At 47.3% G+C, this 26,185-nt stretch overlaps 1 protein-coding gene and 1 pseudogene across 2 annotated transcripts in view; one reads left to right on the top strand and one right to left on the bottom strand.

Moving 5' to 3' along the window:
- Nucleotides 1-5,498: 5,498 nt before the first annotated feature.
- Nucleotides 5,499-10,607, top strand: LOC308483910 (disintegrin and metalloproteinase domain-containing protein 21 pseudogene; annotated as a pseudogene). Its single transcript has one exon. The product of its transcript is annotated as a disintegrin and metalloproteinase domain-containing protein 21 pseudogene (transcript).
- A 1,395-nt stretch (nucleotides 10,608-12,002) lies between these two features.
- The window catches only part of TMEM116 (transmembrane protein 116), a 37,862-nt gene continuing 23,679 nt past the window's right edge, over nucleotides 12,003-26,185 (bottom strand). The window contains exons 7-11 of the mRNA XM_081017501.1: nucleotides 25,711-25,794; nucleotides 22,718-22,844; nucleotides 18,492-18,636; nucleotides 16,247-16,320; nucleotides 12,003-12,783 (exon numbers count right to left, since the gene is read on the bottom strand). Of these exons, the coding sequence (XP_080873627.1) occupies nucleotides 12,574-12,783; nucleotides 16,247-16,320; nucleotides 18,492-18,636; nucleotides 22,718-22,844; nucleotides 25,711-25,794 (640 nt within the window). The 3' untranslated portion in view covers nucleotides 12,003-12,573. The remainder of the gene's footprint in view (nucleotides 12,784-16,246; nucleotides 16,321-18,491; nucleotides 18,637-22,717; nucleotides 22,845-25,710; nucleotides 25,795-26,185) is intronic.

Genomic DNA, 26,185 nt, shown 5'->3' with positions numbered 1-26,185 from the left:
ATCCTCAGAACGCTTGGTCTGAGGATTTTTTCAGCCGAAATAGCTCCCGTCTGCCATTACCAGAAGTTGGTCCAAGCCAGTTTGAACAGGTCTAGGCTGGTTTGAACCGGTCGAGGCTGGTTTCTGCTGCTCCAAACCAGTTTGAACCTTTCTAGGCCAGTTGATGCTGGTTCAAGCCGGTTTGAACAGGTCTAGGTCCATTTGAACCAGCCGATGCCGGTTTGAACCAGTCTAGGCCGGTTTGTGCCGATCCAAGTCGGTTTGAACAGGTCTAGGCTGGTTTGAGCCAACCCAAGCCAGTTGGAACAGTACCAGACAGCTTTGAGCAGATCCAGACCGGTTGGAACAGGTCTATGTCACTTGGAACCAGCCCAGAGCGGTTGAAACTGGTCCATACTGGTTGGAACTAGCTCAGATTGGTTTGAACCAGTTCAAGCCGATTTGTTCCGGTCCAAGCTGGTTGGAACCTGTTGAGACCTGTTGGAACCGGTCCCAACTGGTTTGAACAGGTCTAGGCCGGTTTGAACCAGTTGATGCCGGTTTGAACTGGTCAAGGCCAGTTTATGCCGGTTCAAGCCAGTTTGAACCGGTCTAGGCCGGTTTATGCCGGTTCAAGCCAATTTGAACCGGTCTAGGCTGGTTTTCACCGGTCTGGGCCTGTTTGTGCTGACCCAAGCTGGTTTGAGCCGACCCAAGTCAGTTGGAACAGTTCCAGACAGCTTCGAGCAGCCCAAGCCAGTTGGAACCAGCCCAAACCAGTTGGAAAAGGTTCAGGCTGGTTCAAACTTGCCCAGACCAGTTTGAACTGGTCCAAGCCAATTTGGGCCAGTCCAAGCTGGTTTCAACTGGTCTAGGCCAGTTTGAACTGGTCTAGGCTGGTTTGTGTTGGTCCAAGCCAGTTTGAACCAGTCGTGGCTGGTTTGTGACAGTTCAAGCCGGTTTGAAAAGGTCTAGACTGGTTTGAACTGGTCTAGGCCAGTTTCTGCCGGTTCAAGCCGGTTTCCACAGGTCTAGGCTGGTTTGAAGCGGTCTAGGCCTCTTTCCCCCTTCATGGATCACTGCCTTGCCGTGGCGAAGGGGCTTGAATAACTCAGAGAAGCTATGAACTATGTACCCAAGATGGACAGGTCATAGTGGAGAGTTTTGACCAAACGTGATCCACCTGGAGGAGGAACTGGCAAGCCACTCCAGTATCCCTGCCACGAAAACTCCATTGACAAAGAGAACAGGCATATAAAAGTTATGACGCTGGAAGATGAGCCCCTCAGGTCGGAAGGCGTCCAACATGCGATAGGGGAAGAGCGGAGGACAAGTACAAGTAGATTCAGAGCTGATGAAGCGACTGGGCCAAAGCCGAAAGGATGCTCAGTTGCGGATATGCCTGGAAGCGAATGGAAAGTCCAATGCTGTAAAGAAAAATATTGCATAGGAACCTGGAATGTAAGAACCATGAACCTGGGTAAGTTGGATGTGGTCAAAAATGAGATGGCAAGAAAAAATATTGACATCCTGGGCATCAGTGAACTAAAATGGATGAGAATGGGCGAATTCAGTTCGGATGACCATCATATCTACTACTCGGGCAAGAATCCCGTAAAAGAAATGGAGTGGCCCTCATAGTCAACAAAAGAGTGGCAAGAGCTGTACTGGGATGCAATCTCAAAAATGATAGAATGATCTCGATACGAATCCAAGGCAGACCTTTTAACATCACAGTAATCCAAGTTTATGCACCAACTACTGGTGCTGAAGAAACAGAAATTGACCAGTTCTACGAAGACTTACAACACCTTATAGAAGTGAAACCAAAGAAGGATTTTCTTCTCATTATAGGGGATTGGAATGCTAAAGTAGGGAGTCAAGAGATAAAAGGAACAACTGGCAAGTTTGGCCTTGGAGTTCAAAACAAAGCAGGGCAAAGGCTAATAGAGTTCTGTCAAGAGAACAAGCTGGTCATCACAAACACATTTTTCCAACAACATGAGAGACGACTCTACACATAGACATCACCAGATGGGCAGCATCGAAATCAGATTGATTACATTCTCTGCAGCCAAAGATGGAGAAGCTCTATACAGTCAGCAAAAACAAGACCTGGAGCTGACTGTGGCACAGATCATCAGCTTCTTATAGCAAAATTCAAGCTTAAACTGAAGAAAGTAGGAAAAACCACTGGGCCGGTAAGATACAATCTACCGTATTTTTTGCCCTATAGGGCGCACCGGCCCATAGGGCACACTTATTTTTTGGGAGGGGAAATAAAGGGGGGGAATTATATCCCCCCCCAAGCCCCAAAGAGCAAAGAAGCCAAAGATGGATCCCGCTAGCTGTCCTGGCTTTGTTTTTAGCCTTCGTTTTGCGCAACCTCGCCATCACTCCCGGAGCTTGCGGGGCTGGGGAAGCCCGAGCTTCCCCCGACCCCAGCCTCCAGAACAGGTCTGGGAGCAAAGGCGAGGTTGTGCAACCTCGCCATCGCTCCCGGAGCTTGCGAGGCTGGGGACAGGGGAAGCCCGAGCTTCCCCTGACCCCAGCCCCCAGAACGGGTCCTTGCCATCGCTCCCGGAGCTTGCTGCTATCCGAAGCCCGGGGAGCGCGGCGCTGTAGCGTGGGAAGTTGCGCTGGGCTCCCAAGGCTTGCGGAGAGCTGCCCGAAGCCCGGGGTGCACCCCGCTGCACTCCCCGGGTTTCGGACTGCAGGCTGCTGTCTGCAAGCCTTGGGAGCCCGGTGGGAACTCCCGCCGGGCACCAAAGGCTTGCGGATAGCTTCCTGAAGCCTGGAGAGCGAGAGGCGTCCGTGCGCACCGACCCCTCTCACTCTCCAGGCTTCAGCGAAAGCCTGCATTCGCCCTATTGGACGCACACACATTTCCCCTTCATTTTTGGAGGGGAAAAAGTGTGTCCTATAGGGCAAAAAATACGGTAAATCAAATCCCTTATGAATACACAGTGGAAGTGAGGAACAGGTTTAAGGATTTAGATTTGGTGGACAGAGTGCCTGAAGAACTATGGATAGAGGCTTGCAACATTATACAGGAGGCAGCAACGAAAACCATCCCAATGAAAAAGAAATGCAAGAAAGCAAAGTGGCTGTCCAACGAGGCCTTACAAATAGTGAGGGAGAGAAGGCAAGCAAAATGCAAGGGAGATAGTGAAAGATACAGGAAATTGAATGCAGATTTCCAAAAAAATAGCAAGGAGAGACAAGAAGGCCTTCTTAAACAAGCAATGCAAAGAAATAAAGGAAAACAACAGAAAGGGAAGAACCAGAGATCTGTTCAAGAAAATTGGAGATATGAAAGGAACATTTTGTACAAAGATTACCATAATAAAGGACAAAAGTGGTAAGGACCTAACAGAAGCAGAAGACATCAAGAAGAGTTGGCAAGAATACGCAGAGGAATTATACCAGAAAGATATGGATGTCTCGTACACCCCAGGTAGTGTGGTTGCTGACCTTGAGCCAGACATCCTGGAGAGTGAAGTCAAATGGGCCTTAGAAAGCACTGCTAATAACAAGGCCAGTGGAAATGATGGTATTCCAGCTGAACTATTTAAAATTTTAAAAGATGATGCTGTTAAGGTGCTACACTCAATATGCCAGCAAGTTTGGAAAACTCAGCAGTGGCCAGAGGATTGGAGAAGATCAGTTTACATTCCAATCCCAAAGAAGGGCAGTGCCAAAGAATGCTCCAACTACCGCACAATTGCACTCATTTCACATGCTATCAAGGTTATGCTTAAAATTCTACAAGGCAGGCTTAAGCAGTATGTGGACCGAGAACTCCCAGAAGTGCAAGCTGGATTTCAAAGTGGCAGAGGAACCAGAGACCATGTGCTGGATTATGGAGAAAGCTAGAAAGTTCCAGAAAAACATCTACTTCTGCTTCATTGACTATGCAAAAGCCTTTGACTGTGTCAACCACAGCAAACTATGGCAAGTTCTTAAAGAAATTGGAGTGCCTGATCACCTTATCTGTCTTCTGAGAAATCTCTATGTGGGACAAGAAGCTACAGTTAGAACTGGATATAGAACAACTGATTGGTTCAAAATTGGGAAAGGAGAACGACAAGGCTGTATATTGTTTCCCTGCTTATTTAACTTATATGCAGAATTCATCATGCGAAAGGATGGGCTGGATGAATCCCAAACCGGAATTAAGATTGCCGGAAGAAATATCAACAACCTCAGATATGCAGATGACACAACCTTGATGGCAGAAAGCGAGGAGGAATTAAAGAACCTTTTAATGAGGGTGAAAGAGGAGAGCTCAAAATATGGTCTGAAGCTCAACATCAAAAAAACTAAGCTCATGGCCACTATGAATCACCTCCTGGCAAATAGAAGGGGAAGAAATGGAGGCAGTGAGAGATTTTACTTTCTTGGGTTCCATGATCACTGCTGATGGTGACATCAGTCACAAAATTAAAAGACGCCTGCTTCTTGGAAGAAAAGCAATGACAAACCTAGACAACATCTTAAAAAGCAGAGATATCACCTTGCTGACAAAGGTCCGTATAGTTAAAGCTATGGTTTTCCCAGTAGTGATGTATGGAAGTGAGAGCTGGACCATAAAGAAGGCTGATTGCAGAAGAATTGATGCTTTTGAATTATGGTGCTGGAGGAGACTCTTGAGAGTCCCATGGATTGCAAGAAGATCAAACCTATCCATTCTGAAGGAAATCAGGCCTGAGTGCTCACTGGAAGGACAGATCCTGAAGCTAAGGCTCCAATACTTTGGCCACCTCATGAGAAGAGAAGACTCCCTGGAAAAGACCCTGATGCTGGGAAAGATGGAGGGCACAAGGAGAAGGGGACGACAGAGGATGAGATGGCTGGACAGTGTTCTCATGTTTATCAACATGAGTTTGACCAAACTGCGGGAGACAGTGGAAGACAGGAGTGCCTGGTGTGCTCTGGTCCATGGGGTCATGAACAGTCAGACACGACTAAATGACTAAACAACAACCAGAAGAAGAACAACATTATGCATTGTGAAGAACAACATTATGCATTCCAATCCCAAAGAAGGGCAGTGCCAAAGAATGTTCCAACTACCGCACAATTGCACTCATTTCACAAGCTAGCAAGGTTATGCTTAAAATTCTACATGGTAGGCTCAAGCAGTATGTGGACCGAGAACTCCCGGAAGTGCAAGCTGGATTTCGAAGAGGCAGAGGAACCAGAGACCAAATTGCAAACATGCGCTGAGACTCCAATACTTTGGCCACCTCATGAATAGAGAAGACTCCCTGGAAAAGACCCTGATGTTGGGAAAGATGGAGGGCAAAAGGAGAAGGGGACGACAGAGGACGAGATGGTTGGACAGTGTTCTCGAAACTACCAGCATGAGTTTGACCAAACTGCGGGAGGCAGTGGAAAACAGAAGTGCCTGGCGTGCTCTGGTCCAATGGGTCACGAAGAGTCGGACACGACTAAATGACTAAACAACAACAACAGGCCTCTTTCTGCCAGTCCAAGCTGGTTTAAACAGGTCTGGGCTGGTTTGATCCGGCCCAAGCCAGTTTGAACAGTTCCAGACAGCTTCCAGCAGGTCCAGGCCAGTTGGAGCAGGTGCAGGTCATTTTAAACTGTCCCTAGCTGGTTAGAACAGGTCCAGGTCAGTTGAGACAGGTCTATGTCACTTGGAACCAGCCCAGAGTGGTTAGAACCAGTTCATACTAGTTGGATCCAGTCCAAGAGGTTCAAACCAGTCCAAACCAGTTGGAAAAGGTTCAGGCAGGTTCCAACTTGCCCAGAGCAGTTTGAACTGGCCCAGACATGCAAAGATGCAAGTGTCTCACCAGACCCAGCATTCAGTCAGTCAACCAGTCAACCAGCTACAACCAGCTACAAATCCACCTGTTAACCTAATTCAACCCACATTTTACCATCTTCCTCATAAGAATATCATGGGTGGGCTTTGTCAAAAGCCTTACTGAAACCAAGATACACTATGTCCACAGCATTCCCCCAATCCACCAAGCTTGTAACTCTATCAAAAGAAGAAATATGATTTGTCTGGCATGACTTAGTTTTTGAGAAACCCATGCTGGGTCTTAGTAATCACAGCATCCTTTTCTAAAATCTCATAGGCTGACTGTTGAATTATCTGTTCTAGGACCTTTCCTGGTATTGATGTCGGTGCTCACTTGTTGGTTGTTACCTGGGTCTTCTTTCCCCCTTTTTTGAAGATGGGGACTGTTATGTACTGAAGTTCTCACCCTGGGCCAGCAGGGGGATAGTGTAGATAGTTATGCAAATAAGGGATCGAAAGTGACGTTCAGTGATTGGATAGTTTTAGAAAGTTGTAACAATTATGTATACTGGAGCTCTATATAAGCAGGCTGACTGAGCCCTTCAGCTCAGTTCCTGTTCTGGCCTCTGAAAAAAGAAGAGCTGTTTGAAGAATCGCTGTGTCATCTGATATGTTCACCCACAACTTAACAGGGACAACATTTGCCTGCCTCCAGTCTGTAGGGACTTCACCTGCTCTCCAGGAATTCTCAAAAATTATAGACAGAGGCTCTGAGATTACATTCTCAAACCCCTTTAGTACCCTTGGGTACAGCTCATTAGACCCTGGAGCTTTTAATTTGTTTAACGTAGCTAGGTGTTCCTTTCCCACCACTTCTCCTATATTGGGCTGCAGTTCCCGGCTTGCATTGTTTTTTGTGTTATCACCAGGTTGGGCACGGCTTTCCTTTTGGATAGAGGTCAAGTAGGAGCAGCCTCCACCTTCTCTCTGTCACTCAATAGCATTTCTCCGTTTTCTCCCCTCAGAGGACCTACCACTTGCTTGTTCTTCCTGCTGCTTTGAACATAGCCAAATAAACCTTTATTGCGTGGCAAGTCCCCCTCCCCCCTTGAGAAATAAATACACAGGACACGGTATTTAAGGTTAATGGGCAAAAACAGCCACAACTTTATTGATTGCAGGAATCGAGCGGTATTGGCTTAGGCCTATCGGCTATCAGCTGGAGAGGCGAAGAGAGAGCGGTCCTCGGGCGCGCCGGGCATAAATAGCCCAGGCCACACCCACCCACCCCCGACCAGCCGATTGGCTAGGCAGGGAGATGACACGCGTGAGGATTCCTTCATTCTTGCGGGGGCTGTGAGCCAGCCCCTGCGTGCGTGGGGAGGACGTGGGCCCGCAACCCCACCTCCTCTTCAGTTCGGAAGTGGCTTTATTATCTTTCACCTCTCTTGCAAGCCTGAGATCATTCTGAGCTTTAGCCCGCCTGACCTTTCCCCCGTCACAGTTGGCTACTCATGTATACTCTTCCTTCACAATTCCCCTTTAAACCCACAGTGTGAATGTGGCCTAGGTTAGCCCTATTGGCCAGGATTCCAGCAATAAGTGGGTCCTGATCCACATCGAGAATAGCAAACAGCTGCTCTCTACCGTGTTCCGTGCTCTTCCAATGCCCACCTGCCTCAGCAGATGGAATGTGAACATTCAAAAAAGCATGAGAAACTGTTAGCCTGGTCATGGAATTTCCCACCACAGGAGAGGACATTTGAACCGGCATGGTGGTTCCTCCTCCCTCTTTGTCGTCTCCTTTGTCATCTAGAAGTCTCTGGAAATACACTTTAGAAGATTAAATGAGAATTCCTGGGACTAGAGGAATATAATTATTGGGATATCTTCCTCTCTCTGGTGTCCACCCTTCCTCCTTTTGGTCCTTCTTATCACCCGGAAAGGTGACCACAACAGCTTCTGAGAAGAGAAACTGGTGGCGCCTAGGCCCTAAAGTTGTGGAGGCCTTTAGAGTCAAAGGTTTAAAGAAGGCCAGTGTTTTGGTTACCCTAACTCCATTTGAAAATGCCAGACAGCAGTGGCCACTTCACCTTTTTGAACTCTCTCACAACCAAATGATGTTGACGACTGTCAAGAGAGAGATGGTGGCAGTGGCAGGAATTGCCTTGTGTTTTCTTGAGCACGTTGACAAGTCTAAAAAAGCCTCTTGAGAATTAATGATTGGTGGGGATGTTAAGTCAGAAAGCCCAGTCTGTCTCCTCTCTACTCTAGGCTGTTTAAGGATAGTGAATAGTGGAAGCAAATCATGGCACGTGGCAGCGGTGGCCTCCACAAATGGCTGGTTCTGCAGTTGACGAATCCTGTTATTTTGCTGGGGTTCCTCCTTCCCACCAGCTCATTTCCTGCTCCTGAGTATACGTCGTATGAAGTGATCACCCCAAGGCAGTTGGTGCTTTGGGGAGGGAAAGCCAAGAAGGACGAACTTTCCTATATCCTCAATGTATCAGGAAAGGACTACATCATTCAGTTGAAGCCCAGGAAGGACGACTTCCTGGTCAAAAACCTCCCACTCTTCACATACAGTTCCCAGGGCAGACGGATTGAAAGTCATCCCTACATCCCTGTTGAATGCTACCACGAAGGGCATGTGGATGGCGTAGCCAATTCGCTTGTGGTTCTCAAGACCTGCTCTGGCTTGACAGGATTCCTAAGTATCAGAGACAGAAATTATGGCATAGAGCCTTTCCACGATTCTTCAGCTTTTCAGCACCTTCTCTACCTGATCAACGAACCAAAGCCTTGTATGTGTGGAATGAGAGCTCCAGTTGCAAAGCGTCAGGCAGAAGAACTGAGGGCGGAAAGGGGGATCCGGCGTGACCCAAGGCACCCAAAATACATTGAGCTGTACATTGTTGTGGACGAGAAGCTGTTTCAGTTTAAAGGTGCCAATGAAACCAGGATGGCATACCTCATTTTGGACATAGTTAACTTAATGAGTGTGCACTTCCGGGTGCTGCACACAAGTATTGTCCTGATTGGACTGGAGATCTGGAACACAGGCAACCCTTTCGAGGTTACAAATGACGTTGGGTTGCTTCTGAATAATTTCAACAGCTGGAGAGTGAACGGTCTTGCGAAGTGGATGAAGCACGACACAGCCCTGTTGCTCACTCACCAGGAGTTCGAGCACACCCTCGGGAAGTCATACGGTAATGCCATCTGCAGGCCAAGCTATTCTGCAGGGGTTTTGAGCTACTTGCAGAAGAATCCAATTCTCTTTTCAAGGGCCATGTCCCATGAGTTGGGTCATCACATGGGGCTTGAACACGATGAATCCAACTGTGTTTGTGGAGGATACAAAACCTGTGTCATGCATTCGTACCAGGCAGAAACGAACAAGTTCAGCAACTGCAGCATTCACACTTATGCAGAACTTGTGCTGGAAGGGAACCTGGACTGCCTAGCCAACAGGCCCCAAAAAATACCATCTATCAAGCATTGTGGCAATGGAGTGTTGGATAAGGGAGAAGAATGTGACTGCGGCGGCACGCAGAGGTGCAGGCAGAATCTTTGCTGCAACGCTGACTGCACCTTGAAGCAACGTGCACAGTGCTCTTCTGGGGCATGTTGTAAAAACTGTCACTTCCGTCCAAGTGGAGACCTTTGTCGAATTCAGATCAATGAGTGTGACCTTCCCGAGTACTGTAGTGGGAATTCTGAGTGGTGCCCCAATGATGTGTACATGCAAGACGGGACGCCGTGTAGCAAACACGATTCCCATTGTTATGCCAAGCAGTGTTGGACTCACAACTACCTGTGCGCCAGGATCTTTGGCTATGGAGCCACAGCGGCTCCAGCATCCTGCTTTCAGTCTCGGAATACTGTGGGGGATGCCTATGGCAACTGTGGCAGGGAGTGGACAGCAAGTACTTTTGTGAAATGCCAGCCTCAAGACGTAAAGTGCGGGAGAGTTCAGTGTACCAACGTCAGAGACATACCTTCAATACCACACTATACCGTGACTCCCACTGAGTTGTCAGGCGCTAGTGCTAGCTGCTGGAGCGTGGCCTACCATGGCGGGACAGATTTTGTGGATCTCGGAATGGTGCCTGACGGCACTCCATGTGGCCCTGGGAAACTCTGCAAGAACCATACGTGCATTTTCAGGAAGAAGGCAGTGTGCGATCCCAACAAAAAGTGCAATGACAGAGGTGTTTGTAACAACCGCAATAACTGCCACTGCAACAGCGGCTGGGCCCCTCCGAACTGCATGTTTTGGGGGTCTGGGGGAAGCATCGATGGTGGGTATCCAAGGCAGAACTGGAGCACAAAAGTCGTGAAACGAGCTTTTGAAACAGTGATCCCTCTAGGAGTCCTGGTTCTTGCTGCTATCACTTTCATTGTGCCAAGGCTGTGGAAGCTACCAGAATGGTACAGGCAATTCACCGGCTCATGGGATGGAGGGAATCTGCAAGGCAGCAGCCCAGAGGTTGACAAAGTTGATTCCTGTCACGTTTGCAAAGTAAAGGAAGGAATGAACTCTACAGATTCCAAAGAGTAATGCTTGTGGACATTTCAAGGCATCCTTGGACCTCCTGTTAAGACATCGACTGCACTCCAAAGCATCTATAATAAAGCAGAGGTTGGTGGCAAGTGGACTCCAGTTCCCATCATCCCTGGCTGTTGACCATGCTGCGCCAGTGGCTGATGGGAACTGTAGTTCAGCCGTATGTCGGGGGCGGCGCACATGCTCCCTCATCCCAGAAATAAATTTCACCTGTATATAGTCCTTATAATAGGAGCAATTGTAATACGGTCTTTGCTCTAATAAAATTTGCATTTTTCCCCAGTTGCAAAAGCCTTAAGAAGAATGCACCGAAATAGTTTAATGAAATCAAATGTTTCACTCCGTGCTGTGTAACCTAGCAGTAGTAAAACAGTTTGTCCTTGTTGGGTGACTAACTCAGAACTTCAAGGACTGTTAAGTGTCATTTCACTAGCATTTAGGAACTGGGTCTGCACAATTAACCATGTGTACAACCTTGGCTTTCCCTCACTCGCCCTTTTCATCCAGGGTGAAACAGCAAAGACATGACATGAGAAGAGTCCTGCCGAGTCAGGCCAGTGGCCCATCAAGTCCAACACCATGTTCTTACAGTGGCCAAACAGAGGGCATGTGGTAAACCCACAAGCAGGACCTGAGCACAAGATTCCCTTCTTGCAATTTGATGGCCAGGGCTGAGGGCAGTTTTGGTTCAAAGCGGCTGGAGGACACCATGTTGGCCAAAACTGAGCTTAGGCTGAGCAAATGATGGAAGAGAGACATGCTTATATGGCTGCTCAAACTTGCCCAGGAGGGAGTCCCATTGCAGGGGTGGCACTTGCTTCCAAGTAAGCATGCAGAGATGTGCACAACTCGCAATGTATTCAAAGGGCCCCCTTGGTGTGTACAAGCGTACACACACACACACACACACACACACTGGTGTGGTGTGTGTATGAGTCAGTGATAGCGCAGTAGTTAGAGAGCTGGACTAGGTCTGGGAGAGCTCACAGGGTGGCTCTTGTGCCAGTCACAGTATCTCTTCCTAACCTACCTCACAGGGTTGTTGCAAGGATAAAGTGGGGAGGAGTAGGAGGTAAGCCAGCTTGAGCTCCTTGGAGGAAAGATGAGATACAAGAAGAAGAAGAAGAGTTTGGATTTGATATCCCGCTTTATCACTACCTTAAGGAGTCTCAAAGCAGCTAACAATCTCCTTTCCCTTCCTCCCCCACAACAAACACTCTGTGAGGTGAGTGGGGCTGAGAGACTTCAGAGAAGCGTGACTGGCCCAAGGTCACCCAGCAGCTGCAGGTGGAGGAGCGGAGACGCAAACCCAGTTCACCAGATTATGAGTCCACCGCTCTTAAGCACTACACCACACTGGCTCATATAAATGTTAACAGTAATAATAATAATAATATCCAATTACAGATAGGTAGCCGTGTTGGTCTGCCATAATCAAAATAAAAAAAATTCTTCCAGTAGCACCTTTAAGACCAACTAAGTTAGTTCTTGGTATGAGCTTTCGTGTGCAAGCACACTTCTTCAGATACACACAGTGTGTGTATCTTCAGATACACACTGTGTGTATCTGAAGAAGTGTGCTTGCACACGAAAGCTCATACCAAGAACTAACTTAGTTGGTCTTAAAGGTGCTACTGGAAGAATTTTTTTTATTTTAATAATATCCAAGACAATAAATGCCACATGTTCCCTTTTGTCTTTACTGTTGAGTGGAAAACGACAAAAACAAGCAGCTCTGAGGAAGAAAAGGTCGGCCCCACAGCAGCCTATTATCACACACATCCAAATTCCAACACAGTCCTGGAATAATCTCCTGTACAGGAACTGCTGCAGAATTAAAAGAGGCTCCCCCTCGCCCATATAAATAACAGTTGTCAAACACACCATCCAGGTCCCATGATGAAGCCTCAGTTTTCCTGCTCCACCAAAAGGCTCATGGGGGAGAGGGTGCCGTTGCTGCCGCCACTGGCCAGTCGCAGTCTTGCTCCTTGTGTAGACCAGTCCTTTTCTGAATGCCAAAGTTCTTGCCCGTTCCCTCCCACCTTGTAGGTTACAGGGCGCTGGACTGGATAAGGCCTCTTAACTTGGCAGGGCATGGGTGGGATCAGGTGGGGAGCTTGGTGGGCCAAGGTGGCTGGGCTGCCCACCTTCCCCTCCGGCAATACGTGGCAGCGAGGAGGGGGTGCCAAAGGAGTGGGAGGAGAGAGTTTCGGGTGCTCAGCCAGAGGGACTCCAAAAGCTCCCTTGCTCACAGCGCCGTGGAGCCCGCAGCGGACTTGGCCTCCACCTGGCGTCCAGCAGCGGGGAGCGTGCTTTCGTAGAACCTCTTCTGGGACCGCAGGAGCGGCGTCTGGGTCTCGCCGTCTTGGCAGGCCCTGCGCTTCAGGCAGCGGAACGTATGCTGGGTCCAGCAGTAAACAGCACAGTTCAGGAGGCCCTGGGATGACGCCGTCAGAGCCTAGGAGAGAGATGGGGAGACGGGCAGGGTCAGTGGCTGCAGCAGAACTGGAGAGCAGCAAAATTCCAGTTGAAGCAGCGGAATCCAGCGGTGCCATTTCAATCAGCTCTTTCCCCGCCCCTCAAGACCATGAGGTCTAGCACCTTAATTTACTTTTTTGGGGAAGGAACACGACGCAGCAGTAAAGCCCTCGATCTGCATGGCACCTCCAGGTAGGTCTGGGAGGGACCCTTGCCTGGAAGCCACTGGTCCAACTCCATGAAATACTTTGCATTCATGTTGAGGCCTAGTCCGTTTCCAGCCTCTCTGGAGTCTCCTATCCTCACTGTTGCTGCTGTTTACAGTGGTGCCCCGCAAGACGAATGCCTCGCAAGACGAAAAACCCGCTAGACGAAAGGGTTTTCCGTTTTTCGATGCGCTTCGCAGGACGAATTTCCCTATGGGCTTGCTTCGCAAGACGAAAACGTCTTGCGAGTCTTGCGGTTTTTTTCGCTTCCCCCCCTTTTTTCTAAGCCGCTAATAGCCTTTTAGCCGCTAAGCCGCTAAGCCTTTAATAGCTGCTAAACCGCTAATAGCGCTAATCCGCTAAGCCGCTAATAGGGTTGCTTCGCAAGACGAAAAAACCGCTAGACGAAGAGACTCGCGGAACGGATTATTTTCGTCTTGCGAGGCACCACTGTACTGTGCTTTTCTTCGGCTATCACCCTGTTTTCCTCCCTTAAACGTATTCCATCTCCTTACCCACATCTTTAAACAGACAAAAAGGCCTCCTCTGAAATTGCTTGCCTCAGCTTCCCCCCCTTTTTGGCATTTGAAAGGTGCTCTACCGCTGCCCCTCCCCAATATAAATCTTTGACATGAAATAACATGAATACTGCCCACGACTCTCCTTGGCTTGTCATGGACCTGTTGCTCATCCTGACTCTCAGCCTGACATACCTCACAGGGTTGGCGTGAGAATAAAATGGCAACACAGGGAGGGGGGACAGTGTAGATTGTCATCTGAGAAGATACTGGGGTAGAAATCCCATAAACTGAGTGGCCCCAAAGAGCAGCCACCTCCACCCCCCAAAAAAAATCCCCATTTGCTTTTCAGAAGGAGCATCCAGTGCCATTTTGAAAGACGAGTAGAACCTGCAACAAAATGTTGCAGCGGGGTTCAGCACACTGCAGCCCCTTTCGCCTCCCCTCCTGGAAATGGCCTAGTTAAGCGTGACAGTTCCATTTCCTTCTCCATCCTGTTTTTTTCTATAAAAAAAACCCACCTGCCCAAAAGCAAGAGTCGATCAGCATTGTGTAGCTCCTGAACATGCTCAGTACCCTTGCCAGGTCAGGAGCACCCCTGTCCTCTGAGATTTCAGGGCCCAAACTTGAGACCTGGGAGGCGGAGGGGGTGCTGGTGATTATCTTTGCACTCCCTCCCACCACTGAGCCCTGAAGATGAAAAGAGGGGGGAGCAGAGGCAGGCAGGGCCCTACAAGCCTAGACGATAAGTTGTAGCCAGCTTGCGCAGGGCTGAAGCGAACAAGCTGCAGGCAGAGTTGTCTTCATAAAAAGTCATTTTTGAAAAAGGCACTCTCACCAGGCTGGAGATGACAGGCAAACCTGTTCTGTCTCCCCTGGGCTGTTTTAGCATTTCCCTACCCCAACATAACGGGACGTGGGTGGCACTGTGGGTTAAACCACAGAGCCTAGGACTTGCCGATCAGAAGGTCAGCGGTTCGAATCCCTGCGATGGGGTGAGCTCCCATTGCTCAGTCCCAGCTCCTGCCAACCTAGCAGTTTGAAAGCACGTCAAAGTGCAAGTAGATAAATAGGTACCGCTCCGGCGGGAAGGTAAACGGCATTTCCGTGTGCTGCTCTGGTTCGCCAGAAGCGGCTTAGTCATGCTGGCCACATGGCCTGGAAGCTGTACGCCGGCTCCCTCAGCCAATAAAGCGAGATAAGCACCGCAACCCCAGAGTCGGTCACGACTGGACCTAATGGTCAGGGGTCCCTTTACCTTTACCTCTACCCCAACATATTTTCTGAACTTCTGCAAACCTTGGGTGATGCTTTCCTCCCTCTCGGAAGGTGGACGGTGCAGTTAGCAGGTGGAGAATGAGTTTGCTATTAGTTTTTAGGATTCATTTTAATGTGGCTTTATTACCACAGCTGCAGTTGGGGCAAGGGGCCCAACTTGCAGGGCTAGCCCATAGTTCCCATTGTCTGCAGCGCTGGTCATGCCAGTGGTGCCGTCAGGGTTTGACCTGAGGCTCACATTGTTTGTTTTATTTTTATTTATTTTCCTTGCATTGACAGCTTCCGTCACGGAAGCCAGAGGAATGCAAATGTAACTCCTATGCAATCACTGTGGGATGTGATCCATGAGAAGCAATTAAATACAACATTCCTTGTAACGCTAGAGAAGACATGCGAGGGAATGTTTGGTCCAGCCATTCACAACTTCCTGTTCCTCCTGGCTGGAGCATCCTTCCTTTTGCATGTGATAGAAGGTGGGAGTGACCTTACCTGTCCAGGTAACAAAAGGACAAGTCATGCAGCTCCCCTCTCTCTCTTTGACTTCCTTCATCGTTTGACCAGCTTCTAGCTAGGACTGCTCTGCTAGCTCTCATATAGCAGAAGAGCTGGGATCATTCCCCCATATGGGGTAGATCCACATGTACATATTGGTAACTAAGTTTGCCTTCAGGGATTCAACTGTGAACTGATGTGAGTAAACTTATTTTTATCATCTTTGAATAAGATTGTGGTGTCTTTATTCTTTTTAAGAGGGATTCAAGGGAATTTACCAGGAACGTACAATTCAATCTGAGACAGATTGAATTGTATAATAGTGAGAGGCTCACACGAGCCTGCAACCAGTTATCTGCTGTGCATGAGAAGAGGAATGTAAACTCTGCTAAGTAAAGGAAATTGCTAGGGCAAGTTAGGAAGGATATTAATAAACAATATATCCTCTCCTGCCACCCTGAACATTCCCACAATCACCTGCTCAGGCACTGACAAGGCCCAGACCTGCTTGTTTTCAGCAAGGTAACAGGACTGCTCCCATTTGAATTTGTATTTCTCAGAACCGTATTCAATTTAAAAATAAACAACAACTGTACATAAAACCATGCAATGAATACCATATAAAAATGTTAAAATCAGAAATCAGATAACTGTTGTGGGGGGAAAATGCATAATTAATTGCCTGCATAAGCCTGATGGAAAAGAAAAAAATTTCAGCGGGCATTGAAAACCTGGCACAAAAAGGCGCCTGCTAAATTTCTAGTGGCAGAGTGTTCCACAGGACTGGGCCAACGACACTAAAGTGTCTGCTTCTTGTTGTGGTCAAATTTGCCTCATCAACTCGGGGAACGAGCAAAGACTCTCCTGCAGGTGATTGAGGGTTCAGGCGATCTCTGAGTTACCCTGGGCCTAAGTTGTTCAGGGCTTCAAAGATTAACACAATGCTTACCTCTAAAACACAAAATCCCATGTACGGCCTGGTGTGCTCCAAAGATGTCAGTCTGAAGATTCCAAGGATAAAGGCTGGAAAAATCAAAAGGGGAGGACTCAGTCACCGATAAAATTGCATCGCTGTAGCCCCAAAGTGACTTCAGTCAGGCACAGCTAGGTGTTTTTATTTCACCAGCCAATCATTTATTTTACTTATTAAACCTGTATCCTCTCAAAGAAGTCCCAGGGTGGCAAACTTCAAAACTTTAAAGCAGGCTTCCTCAACCTCGGCCCTCCAGATGTTTTGAGACTACAATTCCCTGACCACTGACCATCATCCCTGACCACTGGTCCTGCTGGCTAGGAATCATGGGAGTTGTAGGCAAAAAACATCTGGAGGGCCAAGGTTGAAGAAGCCTGCTTTAAAGAATACTGAAAATATAGTACTTTTAAAACAATTTAAACCAGGGCTTTTTTTCAGCTGGAACGGCACCTCTCAGGTGGGCGCCATTGCTATTATAAGAGAACAAGGGAGGCGTTCATAATGAGTGGCCCCTGGAAGGCTGTCCGTCAGAGACTGCGGCCCTCAAGGTGACAAAGGTCACCCACCCGTGATTTACATACAACACCCTTTCCCCACTGCCCGATGTTTTAACAATAATTTGAGAGCTTTATCAATTAACCCGAGCCACTGAGGAATCCAAGTTGCTAAATGCACCCCTGGATTTTGTGGGCTCAGAATTCAGCTGAAAAGTCCAACGTACTTACTTATTTTTTAAAAAACCAATACATACCAACACAACTCTCTCCCCCCATCCTCACATTTACAAATATAAGCTTGCTTCTTTCCTATTCCACCCCCTCTCTTTTTTCCCCTTTGGGTAAAGGTAAAGGGACCCCTGGCCGACTCTGTGGTTGCGGCATTCATCTCGCTTTATTGGCCGAGGGAGCCGGCGTTCAGCTTCCGGGTCATGTGGCCAGCATGACTAAGCCGCTTCTGGCGAACCAGAGCAGCGCACGGAAACGCCGTTTACCTTCCCGCCGGAGCGGTACCTATTTATCTACTTGCACTTTGATGTACTTTCAAACTGCTAGGTTGGCAGGAGCAGGGACCGAGCAACGGGAGCTCACCCCGTCACGGGGAGTCGAACCGCCAACCTTCTGATCGGCAAGTCCTAGGCTCTGTGGTTTAACCCACAGCGCCACCCACATACCCCTTTGGGTACTTGTTGTATTTAGATCGCAAGTCTATGAAAAATGCCCTGTCACTTTGAGAAACTGAATCCGTAAAATCCTTACGAGTTTCAGGCTCTTTCTAAACAAAATTTAGTGATAAGAAAAGGGAAACACAGGGAGGAATCTAGCTCTGAACGGCGTGTGCTTAGCACAACTTGCCCTTCCTCAGAAGCAGAGCAAATAAATCTAAGTGATCCACATAAAGTGGATTTGCACCATGTATTTTTGTGGGGTCTTTAAGTGGACCAACATTGTATGGAATAAAAATAGTTGTGTTTGTTTACCTCTTTTTTGGAGGGGATTTAAAAGTGTGTGGATTATTAATAATCGAGAATGTCAAATAACACTGGTGCAAGAGTTTTAGCATATTAAACAGACAAGTTAATTCATGGAAGTTCAGAGAAGGACATTTTCCAGTCTCCAGCTCCACTCCACTTTCATCCATCTTGCATCCCCCCAAAACCTTTCTGGAGCTTCCAAGCTCTAAGGTAAAGGGACCCCTGACCATTAGGTGCAGTCACGGATGACTCTGGTGTTGTGGCGCTCATTTCGCTTTATTGGCCGAGGGAGCCGGTGTACAGCTTCCGGGTCATGTGGCCAGCATGACTAAGCCGCTTCTGGCAAACCAGAGCAGCGCACGGAAACGCCGTTTACCTTCCCGCCAGAGCGGTACCTATTTATCTACTTGCACTTTGATATGCTTTCTAACTGCTAGGTGGGCAGGAGCAGGGACCGAGCAACAGGAGCTCACCCTGTTGCGGGGATTCAAACCGCCAACCTTCTGATCGGCAAGCCCTAGGCTCAGTGGTTTAACCCACAGTGCCACCTGCCCCTAATTTTCCAGAATGCCTTTTTTGTGGGTTGTCGGGAGAAAAGGTAAGGAGGAACATTGCTTTATTTATTTCCTTTAAATTAACTTATCTGAGAGGGCAAGCCACATATATATCTATATCTACTTATCCGGGAGTAACTCTCATTGACTTTCTAGACACGTAACAAGGCAGACTGTCAAAGGCAGCTTTCCTTACCTGGACCCCAGCAGCAAAAAAATATCATGGGGTACAAAAACACTCTTTGCTCTACCATCTTAATCATCGCCCACTCCTGATCGCCCACGTAGCCGGTTGAATTCAGAAACCTCTTGTACAGCCCTCTGGCTTGGAGAAGCAAAACCTGCAGAAAAACCAAAACCAGTTATCAGAATCTACTACAATCATACCTCATGTTACGGACACTTCAGGTTACGTGTTTTCGGGTTACGGACTGCGGGAAACCCGGAAGTACCGGAACAGGTTACTTCTGGGTTTCGCCGCTTGCACATGCGCTGAATCGCGCATGCACAGAAGCACCGAATTGCGCCTGTGCAGACGCGGCACTTCAGGATGTGAACGCTGCGGGTTGCAGATGTGCCTCCATCACGGATTACGTCCGCAACCTGAGGTTCCACTGTAGTTCCTCCTGATCACGTTTATTGAGGACGGCTTGGGCTCTAAGCCCCAGGCAGCAATGTTGCCCAGGATTAAATACACCCAGACTTCCTCAGAGGAAGGTGTTGCTATAAATCTCACTAACATGAGCAATACACTCAATGTGTAAATAAAATAAAATTCAGCACAACCTTCTGCTTATAATAGCAATGAAGTAGATGGAACAGGTAGCACTAAAATACAGCAAAATTGCATCTGGCATGTGAGTTACATTTAGGGCTGGGTGATATATTGATACAGCGTCCAAAACTGGTTTGAAGTCTATACTGTGATATCGGTGTCATAGTTTTTGACCTGGCAATATATCGCGAAACATGATGTGCATGTGTGCTATGTAAAAATCACAATGTGGGGAAAACCGAGAAGCCAGCTAATGCCTCTACATAGCTCCAGCCTTATTTCAGACGTGATATTGCTATGTATTGGTATATTGCTATGTTTAGCTGGTGATATATTGTTGAAAACCAGATATTGCACAGCCCCATATATGCAAAACCACATATACTTGAACTGCCCTCCCGTGACCCTCCTTACCTTCCTGAGCCAGCAAGAGAGCAGACCTTACCCTCCAAGCAAGGCAGAGAGCTTTTAAGCACTTTCCTTTCCTTAATGGGCACGTCTCATTCAGCACACAAGTTCTGGGATGCTCTCACGAGATCTCGTAGGGCTATCTAAGTTCCCGTGAAATCTCGTGAGAGCATCCCAGAGCCCAGTAGGCAACGTGGGGTGCTTAAAAGCTCTTTCCACATCAGGAAAACACAGCACAAAATGAGCTCTTTACGCTCTCCACCTTGCATGTAATTAATCTGCAAGGTTTCAATTTGCAGGGTTGAAATTGTGCAAGTCAGTTGCCCATAAGATGCAATTGCACTGTATTGCAAAAATGGATCTCACACCGATACACCCATCCTACACTGACTCTTCCTAGTCATCAGAATGCAAGAGAACGTTGGGGTCTCATCAGCATGTGGTGGGCATGTGGGAAAGTGGCTCAGTTCCAGGAAGAATTTGTTGAAATAAAAGCAAATACTGAACCAAACATGTCTAAATATCCAGAGCTGGCTCTGCTCAGCCTTTCTGCACGAGCTAGCACTAAGTTACAGTTCAAACCCCTGGTGGCTAGGCTCGTAATAATGAGATGGTGGAAGAATCGGGGGGGGGGGGTGCTTCTTTGACAAACTGGTACAATGCAGTATGTTAAGCAGCACTTGTGGAAAAATTGACTAACAGAATAAAATTCACATATGGTTTAAAGCACAAAGACTCTTTTGCAATAGATGGGTACAGCTTTATTATGTACACAGCTAAAAATGAAAACAGAGGACTGCCTTCACATTATGAAACTGTTGGGTAAGCATAAACTGTATAGTTATGGGTTTGCAGGGAGCAAGGGTCTCCTAAAATTCCTGGGTGCCCGGTTCTCCCCACAATTTCTGGAATTAGTACAGTGGTGCCTCGCAAGACGAAAAGAATCTGTTCCGCGAGTCTCTTCGTCTTGCGGTTTTTTCGTCTTGCAAAGCAAGCCCATTAGCAGTTTAGGGGATTAGCGCTATTAGCGCTATTAGCGGGCTTAGCAGATCAGCTGATAAGCGGCTTAGTGGCTTAACGGATCAGCTGTTAAGCGGCTTAGCAGATCAGCTGATAAGCGGCTTAGTGGCTTAACGGATCAGCTGTTAAGCGGCTTAGCAGATCAGCTGATAAGCGGCTTAGTGGCTTAACGGATCAGCTGTTAAGCGCCTTAGCGGATCAGCTGATAAGCGGCTTAGCAATCAGCTGTTAAGCGGCTTAGCGGCTTGGGAAAAAGGGGGGGGGAGGAAAAAAACCCCGCAGGAACTCACAATACATTTTCGTCTTGCGAAGCAAGCCCATAGGAAATTCGTTTTGCGAAGCACCTCCAAAACGGAAAACCCTTTCGTCTAGCGGGTTTTCCGTCTTGCGAGGCATTCGTCTTGCGGGGCACCACTGTAAATGAGGGTTTCGATCAAAGGATTTGGCAAGGCCTAAAAAATAAGTCGAGCCAGCATTCTCAGGAGATTGGCTGAGAGAGGTGCCATTGAAGAACAAAAACAGGCGATGGCAGAGTCATCACCTGAGAAAAGGCGGGACATTCAGTTTCAGGCAAGAAAGGGGATAGACTCCAGCTGTGCGTTAGTTTGCAAAAAGCAAGAGCAGAGCTGGGAGAGGGAGGCTGCCAGGATTACAGGGAGTGATGTCACCCCAGGAAAGAAAGATCTATGATTCCATGATTCTACTGTGGGGAGCTTGTGGGGAGTGTTGTCCCAAACTAGGGTTTCCCGAAGCCTCACTGCCTGCTCCCCCTTTCCATTTTTATGCCTGGTGGACTAGGCCCTACGCGGTCCCTCTGGGTTGCAACACCAGTCTGTAGCTCAGTGATACTGGATAGTTTTAGAAAATTTACAGTTACGTTGTACTGGAGCTCTATATAAGCAGGCTGACTGAACCCTTCAGTTCAGTTCTGTTCTGGCCTGTGAATAAACAAGAGCTGTTTGAAGAATTGCTGTGTCGTCTGATATGTTCACCCACAATTTAACACTGGCGACGAAGGTGGGATCGATGGACATCAGAGCACAGCCAGATGCGGCCACTCTCTAAGCTGAATCACTGAGTTGAATCACTGAACGTCACTTTCGATCCCTTATTTGCATAACTATCTACAGTATCCCCCTGCTGGCCCAGGGTGAGAACTTCAGTACATAACAGATACAACATCTGCTTTGCATGCAAAAGGTCCCAGGTTCAGTCCCCGACAGCATCTCCAGGTAGGGCTTGGGCGAGAACCCGGTCCAAAACCCCAGAGAGCTGCTGCCAGTCAGTGTAGGAAATATTGATCCAGATGGGCCAATGATCTGTACAAGGTAGCTTCCCATGTTCTGCCAGCTGATCCTAAGGGCCTCAAGGCTTGACTCTCCAGTCCAGCCAACTTGTCTCATGCCTGAGTCTTTCCCGTGGGTACTGCTTTGGGTCTTGATCTCTGCCTAGTTTTGATTCTATGCCCCTATATCTGGCCCTTCTCACTGTTCCAGAACCTGAATCCCTCCTCGAAATAAAAATAAAAAAATTCTTCCAGTAGCACGTTGTTGTTGTTTAGTCGTTTAGTCGTGTCTGACTCTTCGTGACTCCATGGACCAGAGCACACCAGGCACTTCTGTCTTCCACTGCCTCCCGTAGTTTGGTCAAACTTATGCTGGTAGCTTCGAGAACACTGTCCAACCATCACGTCCTCTGTCGTCCCCTTCTCCTTGTGCCCTCCATCTTTCCCAACGTCAGGGTTTTTTCCAGGGAGTCTTCTCTTCTCATGAGGTGGCCAAAGTATTGGAGCCTCAGCTTCAGGATCTGTCCTTCCAGTGAGCACTCAGGGCTGATTTCCTTCAGAATGGATAGGTTTGATCTTCTTGCAGTCCATGGGACTCTCTCAAGAGTCTCCTCCAGCACCATAAGGTATGAGCTTTCGTGTGCATGCACACTTCTTCAGATACCTTATCTAAAGAAGTGTGCATGCACATGAAAGCTCATACCAATAACAAACCAACTGTTCCTAAGGTGTTACTGAAAGAAATTTTTTTATTTTGTATCGACTACGGCAGACCAACACAGCTACCTACCCGTAACTGAATCCCTCCTGTTTTAGACCCCACCCTGGCTTCTAGAATACCTCCCTGCCCACACCTGAAATTCCAGATCAGCTGGAGCCCAGCTCTGCTTTTCCTGAGGCCAATTTTTTTGCAATCAGCACCTGTGTCTCTTACCAGGATAGCAATGAAGCTGGCCAGGAATGAGATGAAAAACACTCCGATGCCGTAAGAGAACATCACACCGCAAGGATGTTGATGGGGACCCATGATGAACTTGACTTCAGTGTGCATCAAAAGGCACCTGCCGGACAGAAACGAGATAGAAGGTCCATAAATAGCAACACCCTAGAGGTCCCGGGCCCTAAGGAAGTCAGATTAGCCTCAACCAGAGCCAGGGCCTTCTCAACACTGGCTCCGGCCTGGTGGAACGCTCTGTCTCATGAGACTGGGGCCCTGAGGATCTGATTTCTTTCCTCAGGGCCTGTAAGACAGAGTTGTTACACCTGGCCTTTGGCTTGGAATCAATTTGATCCCCTCCCCCTCTTTCCTTTCTCCCTCTGTGATGGAACTCCTATTTGGGGACTTCCCTAGCTTTTTTCTGGCCCACATAGGACCAGTCTGGGTAGTTGGCTTTGGTGATGATTTGATGTTTTCATCCCCAAAAAAGTTTTTGATTTGAGTTTCTACTGAAATGAGGCTGCATTTTAATGTTGTACAGTGGTACCTCGCAAGACGAATGCCTCGCAAGACGGAAAACTCGCAAAACGAAAGGGTTTTTGGTTTTTTGAGTTGCTTCGCAAGACGATTTTCCCTATGGGCTTGCTTTGCAAGACGGAAACGTCTTGCAAATTTGTTTCCTTTTTCTTAAAACCGTTAATACAGTTGCGACTTGACTTCGAGGAGCAACTCATAGCACGCAGTGTGGTAGCCTTTTTTGAGGTTTTTGAAGACTTTGGTGATTTTTGAAGCTTTTCCAAAACTTTCCCGACACCGTGCTTCGCAAGACGAAAAAAACCGCAAGGCGACAAAACTCGCGGAATGAATTAATTTCGTCTTGCGAGGCACCACTGTATTTTAACTTTGTGTTTAAGTTGTATTTTAATTAATTGTTTTTATACCTGGTGTTAGCCGCCCTGAGCCTTGGCTGGGGAGGGTGGGGTATAAATAAAATTTATTATTATTATTATTATTTATTAGAAGGGGACCCTAGTCCCTGATAAAGCACAATATGGACTCACAGTCCAGTGGGACAGGCTGCAGAGGCTCACACAGGCAGGACCAGTCATTGTCAAAAGGAGGTACCCCATTAGAAGCCCCCCAAGTAGCCTGATCGCTGTAGCCCATGAGTGGATAACTTCGAAGCTGGATTACTGCAACACGCTCAATGTGGGGCTGCCCTTGGAAGCTTCCACTGGTGGCCAGAGTGCTGATGGGGCCCCTGGCTGACATCTCAGACTGGGCCAGGTTCCAGCTCCTTGTATTATTTTACAAAGTCCTGAATGACACGGGTCCAGGGTATCTCAGGGGCCAACTGAACACTTATATCCCATCTTGATCACTGAGATCACCTGCAGGAGCGTCGTAGTTGGTGAGGCTCATCTGAGATCGACACAGAAGCGAGCCTTTAGTGTCATTAGCCAGCTCCTGCGTAAGGCTCTGTCAGGAGAGATTCAACATTCACCTTTTATACTAATTCTCAAATGTTTACTGAAAACTTTTCTTTGCAGCCAGGCTTTCTTTTCCCCCCTTTCTGTTAGAAAAAGTATTTTTCTTTTTATTTATTTAAACAAGGACATACACTGCAACAACACACAAGAACAGAAGAACAACAAAATTGAATGAAAACTAAAATTAAATACACACGCAAAATACAAATTTGGTTGTTTCATTCACATTCCATGGGGAAAATATATGATTGGTGTTGTGGGGGTGGTAATAAGATATGTAAAAAGAGATGTTTTATTTATAAATATAAGTGCAATTCTCACTTAAAGCTGTAAGAGCTGGTGGAATGGTCTTCCTCGAGAGGTTGTGGACTCTCCTTCCTTGGAGGTTTTTAAACAGAGGTTGGACGGCCATCTCTCATGGATGCTTTAGCTGAGATTCCTGCATTGCAGGGGTTGGACTAGATGACCCTTGGGGTCCCATTCTATGATTCAATGATTCCTAAGAGTCATTTGGACCTTGTAATCATTAATATACAAAATTAAATTTTGCAACGTATTTGAAAATGAAGCTTTTTTTGTTTGCCCTCTACTGTGCCTTGATTTATTTATTTATTTTTTTCAGCAGTAACTGCAGACCAGATTTAGCTATACCATAAATCCTTAGTTAATCCCTCTAAATAACTTCCATTTTCTTGTGATAGCCCTCCTGGCCTCTAACAATTAATACATATTTGATTCCATAGCCAAACCATCTTCATTTGGACCACCCTATATCCTCAGTAATGCTAAGGAAGGAATTGGTATTCTGCTTATGAAGAAAATTAAGAAGCATTTTCCGTAATAGTCAGCTGACAAAGTGTTTAAATTGTTGTTTGGCTTTTAATATACTATCATTGTTGCAAACCGCTTTGATTTTTTTTTAAAAATGAAATTGCGGTATGCAGATAGTTTTGCAATGGCTAAATAAATGTCTAATTGTTAGAGGGCTCCATTCAATGCTGTGGAAGGTGCAGTCTTGATTCATTCAGCAGGTATTTCGCAATTCTATTGTTGCACCCTTATGTAAGATGAGGACTGGTGCTTCAGAGGGGTCCACAAAACCAAAGCCTGGATCCCCAATGGAAGTAATGACATCACACAAAAACTTGACAGGCGGGGAAGAAACAGACATGCCTGAGTTGAATTCGCAGGATCATGCCCAACATCAAAATAACCAGGTGAGCCAAAAAGAACAGCCGATTCCTCTCATCTTCAGGAATCTGAGCACTCTGTAAATCCTTTGGAAGAGGATTTTCTCAGCTCCTTTAGGAATCTCCCTCAGGAAGAGCAACAAACAGTTATCAAGAGGCTTGATCTTATGAGCCAGACATTGAAAGAGATTAAAGAATCGGAGGTAGAGACTGACAATAGACCCAATGGCCACAACAGAATGATAACTATAGAACCACCATAGTATTGGATTCATTCAGCAACAACTGAAGTGCGGTCAGGTTGACTCACCCATGTTCCGCAGTGAAGTTCTGATAACATTCGTAATAGTTGCCCAGCCCAAACACGGGAACCATCAGTAAGAGAGGGACAGAGCTGGAAGAAGAAATGGACAGCGTCCCAGTTAAGACAGGCCTCCTGTAAATCTTCTTTCCAGGGACAACAAAGAAACAGGATTGCTCACAGTCCAGAGTGAGTGGATATCCGAATCTGCTTCATATGGAATCAGATCTTTGGGCCACCTTTGACTACACCATACATTTAAAGCACCACATTTAAAGCACTACCACTTTAAACAATCTTGGCTTCCCCCAAAGAATTATGGGAGCTGTAGTTTGTTAAGAGTGCTGATAGGTAGTTGTTAGGAGACCCCCATTCTTCTCCCAGAGCTGCCATTCCCAGAGTTCCTTGGGCATGGAGACTTAACTGTTAAACCACTCTGGGAATTATAGTGTAATAAGAGAGGAAGAAAAATCTTTCTTTACCA

This window comes from Podarcis pityusensis (assembly GCF_964106645.2).
Source record: "Podarcis pityusensis genome assembly, chromosome: 8".
NCBI lineage: Eukaryota > Metazoa > Chordata > Lepidosauria > Squamata > Lacertidae > Podarcis > Podarcis pityusensis.
The sequence above is the reverse complement of the archived record's forward strand: the minus strand, read 5'-3'. Positions and strand labels throughout refer to the sequence as shown.